The sequence below is a fragment of the Bos javanicus genome, chromosome 10 (genome assembly GCF_032452875.1).
Source record: "Bos javanicus breed banteng chromosome 10, ARS-OSU_banteng_1.0, whole genome shotgun sequence".
NCBI lineage: Eukaryota > Metazoa > Chordata > Mammalia > Artiodactyla > Bovidae > Bos > Bos javanicus.
The window spans coordinates 101,562,046-101,578,575 of NC_083877.1; the positions used below are offsets into that span (position 1 = coordinate 101,562,046).

At 49.6% G+C, this 16,530-nt stretch overlaps 1 protein-coding gene across 2 annotated transcripts; it reads left to right on the plus strand.

Moving 5' to 3' along the window:
* The first annotated feature begins 3,982 nt into the window (after positions 1-3,982).
* Positions 3,983-14,399, plus strand: CALM1 (calmodulin 1). 2 transcript variants are annotated; one of them, XM_061429697.1, is made up of 6 exons: positions 3,983-4,173; positions 6,719-6,749; positions 7,791-7,934; positions 10,071-10,177; positions 10,557-10,692; positions 10,854-14,399. In XM_061429697.1, the coding sequence occupies exons 1-6, from the start codon at positions 4,171-4,173 to the stop codon at positions 10,880-10,882; spliced, it is 450 nt and encodes a 149-aa protein (XP_061285681.1). In that variant the 5' UTR covers positions 3,983-4,170; the 3' UTR covers positions 10,883-14,399. The 2 variants fall into 2 exon arrangements, with proteins under 2 accessions (XP_061285681.1, XP_061285680.1); XM_061429696.1 differs by lacking the exon at positions 3,983-4,173 and having other exon boundaries at positions 6,713-6,749.
* The last annotated feature ends 2,131 nt before the right edge of the window (positions 14,400-16,530 follow it).

Here is a 16,530-nt window from a genome sequence, read left to right on the forward strand (position 1 = left end):
GTTCCTTCCAAAAAAAAATTAAAAATAAATTATATTAATTTACAAGAGATACAGTGTAATGCTTACATGCTTGGTCCTCTGAAATAGATTTTTTCATTTCAACACTTAAATTAGGCAAATCACTTAGTCTCTCAGTGCCTTGGTTTCTATATAAGGATAATGGCGCTGGCCTCACAGCATGGGCAGGAGGATGAAATGATAGTTAGCACAGGGCCTGGCCACAGCCAATGCTCAGTTCAGTCAGTGCAGCCGCTCAGCTCTCTGCGACCCCATGGACCGCAGCCCGTCAGGCCTCTCTGTCCATCACCAACACCCGGACTTCACTCAAACTCATGTCCATAGAGTCGGTGATGCCATCCAACCATCTCATCCTCTGTCGTGCCCTTCTCCTGCTGCCTTCAATCTTTCCCAGCATCAGGGTCTTTTCCAATGAGTCAGTTACTTGCATCAGGTGGCCAAATGCTCAGCAAATGTTATTATTATTATTTTTTTAATTTTCAGTCTCAACTGCTGGCTGCCAGGGAAGCCCATCAAATGCTCTCTTTAAGCTGTTTCCATTTCTCCATTTGTCCTCTTCACCTTCAGCATGTTTGTGGGCACACACATATGACATGCATGACAGTACATATTGTACATGTATATTTTACAGTCATATATATTATAATCTCAGGCACAGGGTTTACAGTTGGAATTTCTAGATTAAATCCAAACCTGTCTTACCCCTGAATATGTACAATGATTACATTTGTATTTTTTCTGTTACACTCAAATGGGTAATCAGGTTAGTGACAGAAGTGATATTAAAATTTGAGATTCCTGACATAGGGTTGCATTCTTTCTATTTTTCTTCAATTTAACATTACTTTATTCCCCAGTGGCTCAGATGGTAAACTATTTGCCTGTAATGCAAGAGACCCAGGTCCAGTCCCTGGGCCGGGAAGATTCCCTGGAGAAGGGAATGGCAATCCACTCCATTATTCTTGCCTGGAGAATTCTGTGGACAGAGGAGCCTGGCAGGCTACAGTCTGTGGGGTCATAAAGAAGGAACACGACTGAGCAAGTAACACTTTCACTTTTAAAAATAATCATAGCCATTTTCTCTCAATATCATGAAATATTCCATTGTCTTTTGACTCTCAGTAAATTATGACTTCACATTGCAGTGCTGTGCTCAGTCGTGCCAACTCTTTGAGACCCCATAGACTGTAGCCAAGGTGGCTTAATGGTAAAGAATCTACCTGCCAATGACTTCAAAAGAATGTGGCTTCAGTTCATTTCAGTTCAGTCGCTCAGTTGTGTCCGATTCTTTTCGACACCGTGGACTGCAGCACGCCAGGCCTCCCTGTCCATCACCAACTCCCAGAATTCACCCAAACTCATGTCCATTGAGTCAGTGATGCCATCCAGCCATCTCATTCTGCCATCTCCTTCGCCTCCCACCCTCAATCTTTCCCAGCATCAGGGTCTTTTCAGATGAGTCAGCTCTTCGCATCAGGTAGCCAAAGTATTGGAGTTTCAGCTTCAACATCAGTCCTTCCAATGAATATTCAGGACTGATTTCCTTTAGGATGGACTGGTTGGATCTCCTTGCAATCCAAGGGATTTCTTGATTCCTGATTTTCATAAATTAGAAAGTTTATTGACTTAAATCTTTAATGAAATCCCAGTGATCATCCAGGTGGTCAGAAGAATCTGCTTCAGGAAATACATAAATCTTCACATGGCACATTTTCAATTTTCAGATGTTAATTTCATTAATACATAATCTAATCTTAGAGCCCCTGAACAAGGGCTCACACTCTATTTTATGCTCCATCCCTGATTCATGGCAAGATCTTGGGTAAGTCATTTGACCTTCTTATATTTCAATGTGTCAAACTGCCATAAAACTGAGTAAAGCATGACCTCATTACAAATCCAATAGACTTGAAAGCTGTACTTTGATAAAGAATTATCAAAAGAGAACTCTAGCTGGTAAAATGTAAAGAATCACAATAATGAATTTTACTATAATAAGTAAGATGACTTTGAAATACGGTCTTTAGCAAATAAAGTCATGAAAAAGTTCAAAGTGTTTTATTTGGGTGAAACAGGTTAAATGATGGAAGGAGAAACATTATTTTAGAAAATGCCTGGTTTTCAAAACCATGGATTCTAGCAACTTAATTATAAGGAACAGAAGACTATCAGACCCTAATAAACCTTTAAGAATTAAATACATTTCATCTCGAGGCCATTTTTCCTCCTTCTTATACAATGTATACCAACTTTTTAAAATGTATTTAACTACTGTATGAAAAGCCTGGCAAAAGAATACCAATTCCCTTAGCATATTTGGCCATTTAGACTGTAACTCACTGTATTACCGAATATTCTTTTAACTGACTTTATATTAGTCCCTTTCCCCCTATTTCCAACTCCCCTATTAACATACAGTTTATTCCCATTCAAGTGTTCGCCCAGGAAGACAGGATGATGGTGACAATCACGTTCAGTAGATGGTGTCTTTCTCATCTGCCAAGGGAGGCAGCGCCATTCCCTGGCTCCCTGTGGCAGACTCCCTTTAGATTGCACAGCTGGTTCCCCCTTTCCTACCGCATTCCAGAAGGCATATCAGTAAAAACAGTTCCATAGGTATTTGTCTGAGGCTATCACACAAGTCCTGGGCAACTACATTTTCCATTGTTTTAAAATTCTTTTCTGCAGACTGTGTCAAAGCCAGAAACAAGCATAACCTAGCAAAGCCCTTCTAGCGAGGTTGTCAATCACACACTTTGCCACATTCTCTGAAAGAGTATGCAAATAATAACTTGCAACTGTTGCCCAGGCCCTGTAAACAAAAGATCAGATTCTGTGCTCTGCCTTGGCAAGAAAAGAAACTGCAGCATTTTGTCAAGATTTTTACAAAGTTCTGGGCTTTACATTTATAACTGATATGGTCCTTTTTCTGCTATACAGAAAATTGAAAATATGAGTAAATTTTAGATTAAAATACTACTTGAAATATAATTAAGATTGTGCATTTAAAAACTGGTCGAGCTCCAAAGTAGAGTCAATTAAACTGTGTGTTCCAACCCTAATCTAGGGGATTCTATGTATCTGTTGTTTTCCTTCTTTGTTTCTGTGGATCTACGAATAAAGATCTGATCTGTTAGGACCAGGTAACTAACATAAAAAAAAAAAAAATCAAAGCATGGGGTTTGAAAGTCTACAGAAGATGCACAGGTACATTGATTTCAGTAAGACTAGGGTCAGGATGAGTAGTGTTTTCCATAGGGAAAAAAAAATACAGTAGGAGAGGGAGATTATTCAAGCATACAAAAAAAAAAATCAGTGGAAACGTAAAAACACTAAGGTAAGACTGGCTAAGCATATGAGCATGACACGGATTTAGCAATCGAGCATATATATTCGTCTCCGACATTACTCAAAGAGCAAACGTCTAAGCAGTTTCTTGCGCGAAGACACTTGCTCCCTCCAGACCCCTGTCCTCGGTCGCCGAAGGTGCGGCTGCCCTCACCCCAGAACTGCCCTTGGCTCCCCAGGGGCGGGGGCCAGCGGGAGACCGCGAGGCCAGGGCCAGTCCGCTGCCCCGGGGCGCGAGATGCGAGGGGCGGGTGGTGGGGGTAGGAAGGGGCAGGGGTCCCGCCGGTGGGGTGGGGGCCTGGGGCGAGGGGCGGGGCCCTTCTGAAGCCAGAGCCGCCCCCCGTCGGCTACGCAGCCCCTCTGTCTTCGCCCTGGTCCGGGCTGGCACCTGCGTGCACTTCTGGGCACACGTCTCCGCTGGGGGTCCCAGCCCCGCCGGCGGCCGCGCGCGCAAAGGGTCGGCAGGAGGCCGGGCGCCCCGGGGGCGGGGCCCGGGGCGGGGCCAGGCAGCGAGGCCCGGCCCTCGCGGCGCGGCGCAGGGCGAGGCGGCGGCGCGGCGGCGCGGCGGCGGAGGGATACGCGGCGCCATATATATAGCGCGGGGCGCAGGCTCGCAGCGCGGCGGCGGTGCTGGGAGCCTGGCGGGTGCGGAGCCGTTAGCGCAGTTGGCGGCAGCGGCGGTCGGCGGCGGCACAGCGCTCAGCGCACACGGGGCCCCGGCAGCAGCTGTAGCGGAGGCGCCCTGCGGTCCCGGCCCCTGCGCGGCCACCCTCGCTCTCTCGGCCTCCCTGCCTCGCTCGCACCATGGTAGGTGGGGCGCGGCGAGTGCCGGCGCCGCGGCCGCCTGCCCGCGCTCTCCCTCTCCGGACCCTGTCTCTCTTCCCGTCTTTCCCTCGCTGGGTGGCTTTTCCTGGCTTCCGGGTGTTGCGCAGCCGCTGCGGGTCAGGACGCGCTCTGGGTTTGCATCCCAGTTTCCTCGGCTGGGCAGCCCCGTTTACGTTTCGGCCCGTCGTGGGGCCGGGGTTGGCCGCGCCCGGCCCCAGGCGGGGGTTCTGGCCACGCCGGGGCCCCCGCACCCGCTCGCTCAGCCGTCCGCCCCCGGGCTGCCCTAGGGGTGGGGGTCCGGGCGGGGCCGCGGCCAGACCCCGGCTCGCGGGCAGCGGAGAATGAATGGGCCGGAGCGAGCCGGTGGCGCACGTCGCCGCGGTCGGAGCGCGGGGCCGCCGCCGTCCCCTCGGGGCGCTCCTCCCGCCTGCCTCCTGGGGGGCGCGGCGCGGGCGTGGGTCGGGAAGGAAGGAGCCGGGGAGGGTGGGGTGGGGGCAGGAAGGCGCGGGGCGGGGGGCAGCGGGGGCGGAAGCGGCGGGCCGGCCGACCGCCCTACCCGGGCGGGGCCCTGCGGCGGCCCGGGGCCCGCGTCGCGGCGTCCGGCGCCCCTTCAGACCCGCCCCGCGCGGCGGTGGAGGCGAGTGGGGCCGCGGGGCACCGGGTGGGCCCCCCCGCGGGAGGCGCTCGGCCGCGCTAACTGGGGCGGGGGGCGGGGAGGAGCGCTGGCGCGCGCCGCGGTCTCCAGTGGAGACGCGAAGTTTGTGCTCCGGGGGAGGTGGCGGCGCGCAGGGCAGAAGCGGGTGGGAGGCGCGGGGCGCGCTCGGGCCCCTCCCGCGGCGGGTGTGGGGGGTTCTCCCTGGCCTGGAGGGAGAGGCGCTCTGCGCCCTGCTCCCAGGGCGACCTCGCCCGGCACTTTCTCCGGCCCGCGCTCCCTCCCGTCCGAGGCGAAGTGCCCTCCCCGTTTCCGCCTCTTCTGCGGCTCCTCGGCGGCCAGATGCGCCCGTGCGCCTCTCCGGGTGTGCCATCCCCCGGTCGGCAGGGCTGACATCACCCCCCGCCTTTCTGGCTCGGCGGGGCGGGGAGGCGGCTCTCGGCGGGGCCCGCGCACCTCTGCCCCGAGGCCGATGCGGTGTGGCGGTGAGCGTGTCCCTCTGTGTCGAGGCGGGCCGACAGCCTCGATCTCCACTCTCAGAGGACACTTCCCCGGCGAGGTGACAGCTTTTGCGAGGTGTGGTCGGCAGCGCTTCCTGTTGTAGGAGGCAGAGACGTAGCCCTGGCATTACATAAATCCTCGTGTCTCCTTCCTTCGCTATAAAGAAAACCGGCGTGCCGTGTCTGGGGTAGGGAGAAGAGGAGACACAGTTCTAATTTGAAAAAAATGTTTCCTCCCTAAGTCAGTATGTTGGAACATCACTCTTACTGTGAAAGTTTTCATTTGCGAGTTCGAATAAATTGCCATCAGCTTTCTACTAGGACTTGTTTTGGAACTGGCTTCGTTAGACATCCTTCATTAAAATAAAAATACATATTATTTGTCCTTGAGATGCCGAATTCCCATGGCTGGAGGCACAAGATCAGCGTTGCAGACCAAATAATGCAAGTGAGAATTACTTTCGTGGCCATTACCGCCTCTAGTAAAGTGTGTTTATTAGGAGCAGCTCTTAGATCTCCCTTAAAAAGGTTAGAGTAAATATCCTCTAGCAAAGTTAATAGTTCCTCTCAAAAAAGGGAGGGCACAGTCTCATAATTATTATGTAGTTTCTGTGTGCTTCATTTTTGCAGGTTTGTAACAGCTCGATTGTAGGACCGTTCTATTATTTCCACCCCCACCCCCCAGCTTTTGAATCATAGGATAATTTGACCAAGGACATTAGTTGTTCTAAATGATAGGCTTTTAACAAATAACTGCCTAATTTTAGTGATTGGAAAGCATGGAAATGAAGTTGGTAGGATAACCCATTGCTGTATATTTTTTTTCCACTTAATTGTATCTCGTAAAATAGATATAAAAGCCTGTTAATCCAAGCCAGTGCCATTATGTAACGCCAGTTTGGAGATTTGGAGTGCCCGCAGCGGTGCGCAAGGTGCACCGAAGGCCTGACCTGGCCCCGGTCCTGGCTGCAGGGCCAGCCGCGGCAGGTTGGGTCCCTCCGTGGATGGCCGCGGAGAGCGCGGCGTCCTGCAGTAGGTGGCGCACTTCTTCCCAGAGCCGGGCCCTGCGGCTGCAGTGGGCCTGTTGCCACTAGAGGTGCCATTTCTCAGATGATGAACTGACTCTTCTGGTTCGACCCACCGCAGAGCAGAGAGCCCTTAGGCCCAGAGAAGAAAAGCTGAAGTGAGACCTTGCTAACTTGTCATCCTTTGTTAATAGCGTAAAGGGTTCCCTGCATTCTAATTGTTTCTCTTAAATGACATGGTTGAAATTTTCACAGCTGAGAAATATCATTATTAAAAGACTTAATTGGAAAAGCTATGCTGACTCCAGACTCCGGTGGGTTGAATTGTAACCTTTTCTTTTTCTATGCAGGCTGATCAGCTGACTGAAGAGCAGATTGCTGGTAAGTGGTGACTACAGGGAGTCTCGGTAGACCAGAACTAGATAGTCTCAGTTCTGGTGACTCTTGCCTCTCCCCTTAGTCTGAGCGGTTTTCTAAGGATTTTATTGAAATGCAAACAACAAGCAGAAATATTTAGGTTAAATGTTACTCCTTGTCAGTCTTTTGGAGATAATGCAAAAGTAAGTGGAACTAAGGATGCCCACTTGTTACACTGTGGAGTGCGCACTTCACGGTATGCTGGGCTTTGTATGGAGTGAGAGTGCATGGAGCCTCCTGTTCAAAAATGCAGTCTAGAATTCTTAGGCCACTTTGTGATGCGCCGTGAAAGCGTGTGCCTGCTGTTCTAAATCGGGTGGGCGAGGAGGACAGTGAGGACCCCCGTAATCATCGCCAGGGGAATGAAGTCAGTGTAGAGTTTAGCTTTTAATATTGCCTGGAGGACTGTTTTGGGGTATTTTTGACCTCGGTATGTGGCGTGCCAGATCTTAGTTCCCCAATCAGGGATTGAACTGTGCCCCTTGTATTGGGAGTGCAGAGCTTTAAACCACTGGACTGCCTGGGAAGTCCCTGGAGAGGTTTTTTGAGATGGTTTCTCTTCAGGAAACCAGGATTGCCTTTGAAATACTCTGAATGCCATGCAGAGAGAACACACTGTTTACCAGGGATTGTCCATTTCTGGTAACAACCTCTCCTGTTGCTGTGAAACAAGGAGTTCTCACAGCTGTAGAGATTTCACGGGAAGGGACCTTTCGGACCAGTCTTGCCTTGTCAGACTGGACCTGCACTAGACTGCGGAAGCTTAGCCTTCAAAGCGAGGGGCTTGCCGTTGGTGGGCCTGGTTGCCTGTGGTGACGTTTGCTCTGTGTTCTGTGTGAGGGCGCGGCCAGTGTGACTGTTGTGGTCTTTGTTTCAGCAGATAAGGAGCAGGCAGCTTCTGTTAACTTGCACAACTTGGCTTGCTTTGGCAAGTTCAGGGGACGGGCGTGCTGTGACTGGGTTGGGTGAAGACATTCATTCTAAAAGGTAAACTTGTGTTTTCAGAATTCAAGGAAGCTTTCTCCCTGTTTGACAAAGACGGTGATGGCACCATCACAACCAAGGAACTTGGAACCGTCATGAGGTCGTTGGGCCAGAACCCAACAGAAGCCGAATTGCAGGACATGATCAACGAGGTGGACGCTGATGGTAAGGGCTTTAGAGCTGTGAATGAGTGCCAGTGTTGTGTAATTCAAGTTGAGACATGTTACCAGATTGTCTTTCAAGTGTCGAGACCAAGGCAAATGTGCAAAGATCCTTTCTGTGGTTTCCTTAGGCCGTTGACAATTAAAATAGAAGATTACGGGCCTGCCTCTAGCCCTACTCGCTGTCCAGAACATTTCCTGAATCAGATCACAGTATTGTTCTTTTCTACTTGCCATGACCTGTAGCTCAGTCTTTATCAACTGGCTCATGCGTCTGCATGGAGTACTATGGGGAAAGTAAAAATAAATAGCCATAGACCTTTAAAAAGGCTTGGTTGTCTCAGGAGACAAACCCCAAGTGAAGTGGGGGAAGAGCCTTCTTAGATGTTAACGTATAGAAGTGAGCACAGTGTGAGCTGTCAGTGTGTTTATTGAAGAGAATTTCAGGGATCACGTGAGGCTTGGAGGTGGGGTGCGTGATGACTGAAGGGACTAGATTTACAGAAGCTGCCAGGAAGGCGCGGAGCCAGAAGGAACTTGCCGTTCGGTCACTTGCTCTCTGGACTCCAGAACAGTGGACAGGAGGCCTTTTTACTGCTTGCTTCTGTCAGCAAGTAGTTTTTAATCACTCCCCTCTGCCCACAAAGAAAAACCACGTGCTTTAGAAATAATATCAAATTAGTAAGTTTGATGTATATAATATATGTAATCAAATCTGTAAACATAACATTGTGGAACATTCGTAAATTTTGAAAAGATGAAACAGGAATAAATAGTTTGGGTCTAGACTTTGTTGATCAGCTTGACAGTAGCCATTTAAAAATATGGTAAATAAAGTATGGTATAGTGTGAAAAAACAGAATTATACTGCTGGTCACGTATTTAGAAGCAGGGGTTTGGGGTCAGCTCTTTAACAGTGGTTTAAGTCCATTTGAGCTACTTCTAAGGACTGTTTTCATCGTTAATAATTTGGAGAAAGAGGTTTATTCATAGTTCTGTCTCATTTGACTGCTAAGGTGATCGACCATCTGGGAACATAGCGTGGCTCTGTTATAGTCGAGCCCAGGAAGCTGTCTTGGGACTGGCAAAATGTATTAGGCCCTCTGATTGTATGGAACAAGGAGGGGAAGTTTTCTCAAGCTATAGAATCTAACATTTGCAATGAATGCATGTGTTGATGCTGAAGGACATCACTATAGGGCTATAAGAGATCATTTCAGACAACTGGTTTCTGTCTGCCATGAACATCAATAATGCTTTAAATTTTTGGAGGCCAAAACGCTTTGAAGGAATCTGTGAATTACTACTTTGTTGGTACTGGTGAAAAAGAGTAACTTCACATAAGGCTTTTTTTGGTTCTAATTTTTATTTCTGTTTAGTTCAAGTTACACTGTTTATCTGGTGGCTTGTCTCTGGTGTATTCATCTGACTGTTGGTTTTAACGGAGGAGTTTGGAATACTGGCCACAGAACAGATTCTGCTGACAGTTTCCTGATTGATAATGATTTGAGCTGAGGAAACACTTGGGAGCCATGCTCTTAATAGGAAGTAAAGATACTGAGTTGGGAGAGACGGTCAGGTGACTTCCACGCCGTGTCCGAAAGGCGCCTCCTGGAGAAGGCTTTCCAGCACTCATGGTCCCGGCACGAGTCCCCTTTTCCCCACTCATGTCTCTCCCCACTCACTTTCTTCCTTGAAGACCTTGGCGGTTCAGTGATGGGCCTTTTCCAGCATCCCTGGTGTGGCAGAGTTAGACTGAGGACCTCCCTGGCTTGGGGGAAGGCAGTCTCCGGGGCCTCCCTTGGGAGGGAAGGATGCAGCCAGCACTGCTGTGGCCTTTTTCTTTTTTCCTGTTGAACTGTACAGACCTTTCAGTGGCCAAGAAACTGTGTGTACAGTTTCCTTTGCATCATTAAATGCTATCCTGAGCATTGATTACTAGTTTAATTACATGAATCATGTGAAATTGCCCTGTGAAGTTTTTGAATAATTTAGACCTAAGATAATACAACCTGATAAAGCAGTTCACCAGTTTGTCTTACCAAATGCTTACTGTTCTATAAAATGATTCTAAAATTACCTCTTCAGTAGCGTTAACTGGAGCACTTATTTTACACACGCTTTTGTTTTTTAATTTGAGGTAATGGCACCATTGACTTCCCAGAATTTTTGACTATGATGGCTAGAAAAATGAAAGACACCGACAGTGAAGAGGAAATCCGCGAGGCGTTCCGAGTCTTCGATAAGGTGACCCCGTGTCTGCATTGCTGACTTTGTGGCCATCATTTCTAAAAGCTTTCACACGCTTTTCTAGTTACACCATTTTACCTACCTGCCTGAGCCTCTGTAATCTCACTTTCAAATATTCCTGACTTACTGCAGTAACCTTATCATATGAGAGTAAGCATAATAAGTAGTAGAGAAATTTTGAACCAGGTTTCTTGACTCTTGGAGTTTCTTTTGCTTTTTAAAAAGCCCCTGCGGTTTCTGCACTGGCTGCCTGCACGTGTTTAGTGGTGGGGGGAGCTAGAGAGCTGGCAGGTACGCACGGGGCAGTGACTCTGTCGGAGCCCTGCCTGCCCACGGCACTGGGTCCCTGCCAGTAACCACTGCGGCGTGTTCGCAGGATGGCAACGGTTACATCAGCGCCGCAGAGCTCCGCCACGTCATGACAAACCTGGGAGAGAAGCTAACAGATGAGGAAGTAGATGAGATGATCAGAGAAGCAGACATCGACGGAGACGGGCAGGTCAACTACGAAGGTGAGCCACCACGTTTGCTTTGTGATGGTCCTCCCTGTAGGACCTGTGAGCAAGTTAACTACTGCAGCTAGGGGCTTTTTCCCTTATTCAGACTAGAGATGTTACCTTCACTAAAGCTGCTTCTGAAGATAACTGAAAGTTATGATTATTTGTCTTTTCAGAATTCGTACAGATGATGACTGCAAAATGAAGACCTACTTTCAACTCCTTTTTCCCCCCTCTAGAAGAATCAAATTGAATCTTTTACTTACCTCTTGCAAAAAAAAAAAAAAAAAAAAAGTTCATTTACTCATTCTGTTTCTATATAGCAAAACTGAATGTCAAAAGTACCTTCTGTCCACACACACAAAATCTGCATGTATTGGTTGGTGGTCCTGTCCCCTAAAGATCAAGCTACACATGAGTTTTCCGATATAAATACTTGTCCTACCTTAACGATAAGGAAGCACTTAGTGGGCTCCTGGCAGGCCCGTCTGCTCATGATTAATCACACTGTTCGGGCTGGCCAGTTTTTCATGCATGCAGCTTGACAATTGAGCACAGTCAGGCGTTTGTATTAAAAATGAAAAAGTGAAAAAACAAATTCAAAACCTACTCAGAGGGGTTCTAGTTCAAATTGTTAGTGTAAATTGTAGCCGGTTTACTGAGAAGAGGCGTTTAAAATGGGCTCGCCTCAGGATGCCGTGTGGGTAACTGTCCAGGCGGGGCGCCCCTGCTGCAGGGCGGGCCTCTCTACCGCCCCCTGGCGACCGTGACGCGCTGGCGGTGCGCCCGTCTGTGTCTGCGGCGTTGTCCGCGTTGTGCTGAGTGGAATGGGTGTCAGGCTATCACCATTCATACAAATTTTTAAAAAGAAACTTTTATCAAGGGAGCATCTTTGGACTCTCTGTTTTTAAAACCTTCCGAACCGTGACTTGGAGCCGGCAGAGTAGGCTGTGGCTGTGGACCTCAGCACAACCATCAACACTGCTGTTCAAGAATTCACAATTCACGTCCATTCCAAGTTGTAAATGCTAGTCTTTTTTTTTTTTTTTCCAATAAAAAGACCATTAACTTAAAGTGGTGTTAAATGCTTTGTAAAGCTCAGACCTGAACGGGGACGAGCCAGTTGGAGGGGAGGCCCGTGTACCTTTAAAAATGCCCACAGCCCAGTATTGGGTACCCCCCAGCCACACAGACACGCATCCCAGCACCAACCGCTGAGCCCACAACCTTGCCCCAAACCAAGCAGATACTGACGGCTTCATCTTGTTCACGGACACGTAGGTCTACTTGTTTCCCTGGGGGAGGGGGAGTGAATCGTGACTTACTGATTATTCAGGCAGTGGCGCTTTCTTAAATGAAGGAAAAAACAAAAACCACTTTCTCTGAAGCATGTATTTAGGGGTTCTTGTCAATTGTGCTCCTGATTACTGTTTGATGTCGCTATTTGAGACCATCTGTGCAAGAGATGATTTAGTGCATCTGTACCTGAGCCCTCGCTGTGTGTGGTAGAAGCAGTGGTCACTTTTCTAAGCCAGTCTCTTCAGGCCTAAAGGACACCACCAGTCACCTTGTGATTTAGTTTTTAATTTATGATTGTACTTTAGACTTCTGCTGTCTTTTTAACTTGACTTTGCTCCTCCCCACCCCCTGCCCCCAGTAGAACCAATTCTGACCTCCAACTTGAAAGTAAAACTCCAGCCCAGAGGGAATTTTGTATTTCTTTACAAAACTGTAACTGAAGCTAAAGAGATGCTGGTACTGATCTTGGCAGTGCGATTGGTCTGCCTAAAAGTCCCCTAAAAAGCGTGTTGGATTTAGTGCAGAGCTCTTTCTGAAGGCTGAATGTGCATTTTTCAGGGTGTTAACTGGTTGCGTCGTATTAGGAGATTGGGTTTTGAGTGTTCCTGTGTGGGAGGTCTTACTTTGCCCGGAAACAGCAGCAGGCTGCCAGTGAGGCGGTGAGACGCGCTCTACAGCCCATCGGGTGCCTTCAGGGTTGGTTTATGGAGACCCTGTGCTTCTCGTCTGCTCCCCGCCTCTCTGGCATTTTGCAGCTCCTTCGTTTTCCCTGCCAGAGGGGTGGGTCAGAGCCGTGGAGAGGAGCCTGCCCCTCCGCTTGGCTGCGCTCTCTGGGCTGGGTGGTCGGTAGAAGACAGGCTGGCGGCGTGGGTGAGGCTTGGCTTCCGTAACTCCCTGAATCTGGAAGGAACATCAGTACCATAGAGGTTTTCTCCTGGTGAGATAGGAATGCGGTTTCTGGTTCGAGGAAGTGGATAACCTAGATATTTCTTGCCAGGAGGTCAAGTAGCCAGACTGGTGACCCATTCTCAGGCCTGTGGCCGATGATCTCTTGGTAGCTTTAAAAAGGGTTAAGGACGATTCGGCTTGTTTTTCAGGAACTCTGCCTTCTGTCTTAGCCCTCTCGCCACGTCTTTTTCTAGGAGCTGGGTGGACTCCGTGTTGGTCCTGTGGCGTTTCCTAAAAGACCACCCTTGAAACCAGGTTAATAAGTGGCCAGGATCCTGTTTGGGAGCCGGAAACGTACCCCCAGCGGGTGCTGAGTTCCAGTTTGGCCTCGAGGGGAAGCCTAGTCCACTGGGGCCTTTCTGGCCTTGCGGGGGACGACCAGCCCCCTAGGGTTAGGTGTCCGCAGTCCACGGGGGTTTGTGAGGACATACGCTGGGCGAGGGGGTGCGACTCTGAAACTTAGCCAGAACCTTCCTGTAAACTCTGGCCCCACTTCTAACTGCTCTATAAATACATATACATATATTTATATATACATATAGAGTGACTAGTTTAACTGGCATCCGCTTGAGCCTGAGACTTGCCATAAAAAACTGCTGAGCCCTTGGCGCACACGCTCACAGTTTCGTTCTCCATCTGTTTGGGGTAGGTGTCGAGCAAACGTGTCTTGATGTTTCAGATGGGCTTCTGATGCACTGTTGCCAAGGAAGGCTTTTTTTTCCTGATTTTTTGACAAACGAGTTTTTTGCACACTTTAGATCGGTGACTTTGGGCAACTTTCAAACACACTGAAAACTAGCTGCTGTACATACTTTTATACCCTCTTCATAAGCGCATGTCTGACTACTTGTGACCATGTCGTGACGCGGGGCTGTCCAGTCGGCCTGGCGCGGCTTGGGCCGGCGGAGAAGCAGTGTGACTAGCGGCCCCTCAGCAGTCCCGGGAACTTCCTCCTGAACAAAGAGTGTGAATTTGGTCAAGTCTGCTCCTGGTTCATTCAGCCATTTTCAACATTTGAAGTAATTACTGTATATCCTAAATACACCTATCCTTTTGGCAGTGACTAGATTTCCACGAATGTGTCTTACTATATCCTTCAGCTGGCGGTTACTCTTAGCTCTTACTGATCCCTTGAAGTTGTTCTACAGGAGACAAGTTCTGTGCTGTCTGTATCCCTTGGAGGAAGAAGGTAGTGGCGTGGGTGGAGTGTGTTCTTTCTCCAAATTGATTATAATGTTCATTAAACACGTCTGTAGCCAAGACGGTGGCAGTTCTCCTGTTACGGAAGTCGCCCTTCACCGTGGCGACGTGCGAAAGAGATGTACTCGAACGTTGCTGTGAATCTTCTGAGATGAACTGTTTGGAGATTAACCACCTCTCTGATGGGGGACCAACTCTATGGAAATTGTAAATAAGTTTTATTTATAAACCTGGCACTGTACTCAATAAACATTTCTGCAGCCTTTCATCTCTAACTGCGAACTCGAGGTTTTTAGCCCCGCTGCCGTCCATTCCATTTGCTCGGTGAACAGGCCGTACCTGCCCGCAGGTGTGAGTCCACCTGCGCCCTGGTACGCTGGCGGGAGGCAGAGCCACCACAGGGACGTCCCACTCGCCTAACCCTGGTTCTAAAGTTCAGGCCTGGGGACTTAGCCTGGTGGTGCAGTGGCTAAGGCTCTCCCTTCCCAGGGCAGGGAGCCGGGTTCAAACCCTGGTCAGAGAACTAGACCCCATATGCTGCAATGAAATGAAGCCCGGAGTGGCCAAATATTTAAAAAAATACAGTTCAGGTGTTAATAGCTGACATTTTAGCACAGTATCCTGGCATTTTAATGTGTCTGTGTTTGCTCTGTGTGAAAAGTTCACACCATGAAAAGATTCATTCCTCTTTAACCTCAAGGTTAAATTCAAGTCTCTTTAGAAATTGTGTGAAGAAGTACACTTTAGAAATTAGATGGGGGTTTAAATATTAGCTGGGAATTCACAGTTCCATAAGCAGCTGCTTCTGCCCAAGTCCCCAGCAGGACAGCTGAGGAAGGGCGGGGTCCGGGTGGCGGGCCTGGGAGAGGGGCGGGGGGCAGTGGTGCAGTTCCCACTGAGAACCTTGGAGTGGAAACCTGGCCCTAACCGGTACTGCCCTAACCAGCGTGGCCCCCAGCCCCCGTCAAGCGGGAGCAGCATCTGGCTGCCCCGTGTTTCAGAAGGGCCTTCCACAGGCTGCCTCGCCCCCTTAACAAAGCGCGAGGGAGCTGAGAAGGCGGGAATGGTCGCTGGTTAAGGCCCCGATTTGGTCAGAGGGCCTCCGCCTCTGCACCGCCAACCCCTGTGCAGGGGGACCGAGCCCTCTGCTGAGACCTCAGGCCTGGCCTGCAGCCCGTGGACAGGTTCTTTCCCTCTCTACACCTCAGTTCAGAAAGATGACTGGACTAGGCGCCTTGTTAGTCGCTCAGCCATGTCTGACTGTGACCCCAGCAGCCCACCAGGCCCCTCTGTCCATGGGATGCTCCAGGCAAAAAGACGAGTGGGTGGCCATTTCCTTCTCCAGGGGAACTTCCCGACACAGGGATCAAACCTGTGTCTCCTGCACTGCAGGCGGATTCTTTGCCACTGAGCCACCAGGGAAGCCCAGGTATCTTCTACCTGTGGCTTTCTAGGATTCTGACAACCCAGCTTGGCATCGCTTGGAATTGAAATAGAAATTGCAGCCTAAAGGGTGGGAGGCAAAGCAGTATAGGTGTGTTATATACTTGGAGATGATAAATGGGATTTTAAAAGTCTCAGCAGCTTAATGTTGGGGGTGGGGCAGAGGGTTCAGTTCAGTTCAGTCGCTCAGTCGTGTCTGACTCTGCGACCCCATGGAGCAGAGGGTAAGTCTTGTTGTTAAGACTGTGGGATGTAATATTGGAACGTTGGTCAAGGAAACTGACCAGGAAGCCGCTTCCATCCTCCTGGCAAGACAAAGGTAGGAAGCCGCCATCCACTGCCTGCGGGAGATTCAGTCCAAGGGACAACGTCATCTGGTTTTTCAGCAGTTTTGGTTCAGGAAGAACACACACACACACATTTCCAGTCTGAGCCGAACTTCCCCGGGCCCTGTGGGCTGCTGTGTCCAGTGACTCAGGATGCCTTAGAAGGAAATAAAACAAGTTTTTTATAGCCTGCTGCCGCTCCTCTCCCACCGCCCTCAGTCCTGTGCCGGGGCGGGAGGAGCCGCTCGCCGGAACCCGTGGGAGGGCTGGCGGAGCCCAGGAGCTGGGTCCCCACCGACCATTGCTGAGCCTGGGTTAGAGAAAACGGTGCAGCCTCCTGCATAAGTCACTGATGTCTGCCTGTGTCAGCAGCCTCGGCAGTGAGGGTGTATTTACAATTCCCATAGCATTTCAACTGTGACTTTTTTTTTTGACTGTGCCTCGAGGCCTGTGGGATCTTAGTTCCCTAACAAAGGGTTGAACCCTCATCCCTGCATTTGAAGTGCGGGGTCTTAACCCCTGGACTGCCAGGGGAGTCCCAGCCAAGGTCACATTTTTAAGTTTTGTTTTCACCTTTACAAAGATACAAGGGAAAATCCCAGAGTCTCCTCCTCCAGTAAGATAATTTCATAAACAT

Coding starts and splice junctions, on each gene's coding strand:
- CALM1 (XM_061429696.1), top strand. CDS start 6,713: ATGCAGGCTGATCAGCTGACTGAAGAGCAGATTGCTG. Junction 7,935..10,070: donor CAACGAGGTGGACGCTGATG/GTAAGGGCTTTA, acceptor TTTTAATTTGAG/GTAATGGCACCATTGACTTC. Junction 10,693..10,853: donor CGGGCAGGTCAACTACGAAG/GTGAGCCACCAC, acceptor TTGTCTTTTCAG/AATTCGTACAGATGATGACT.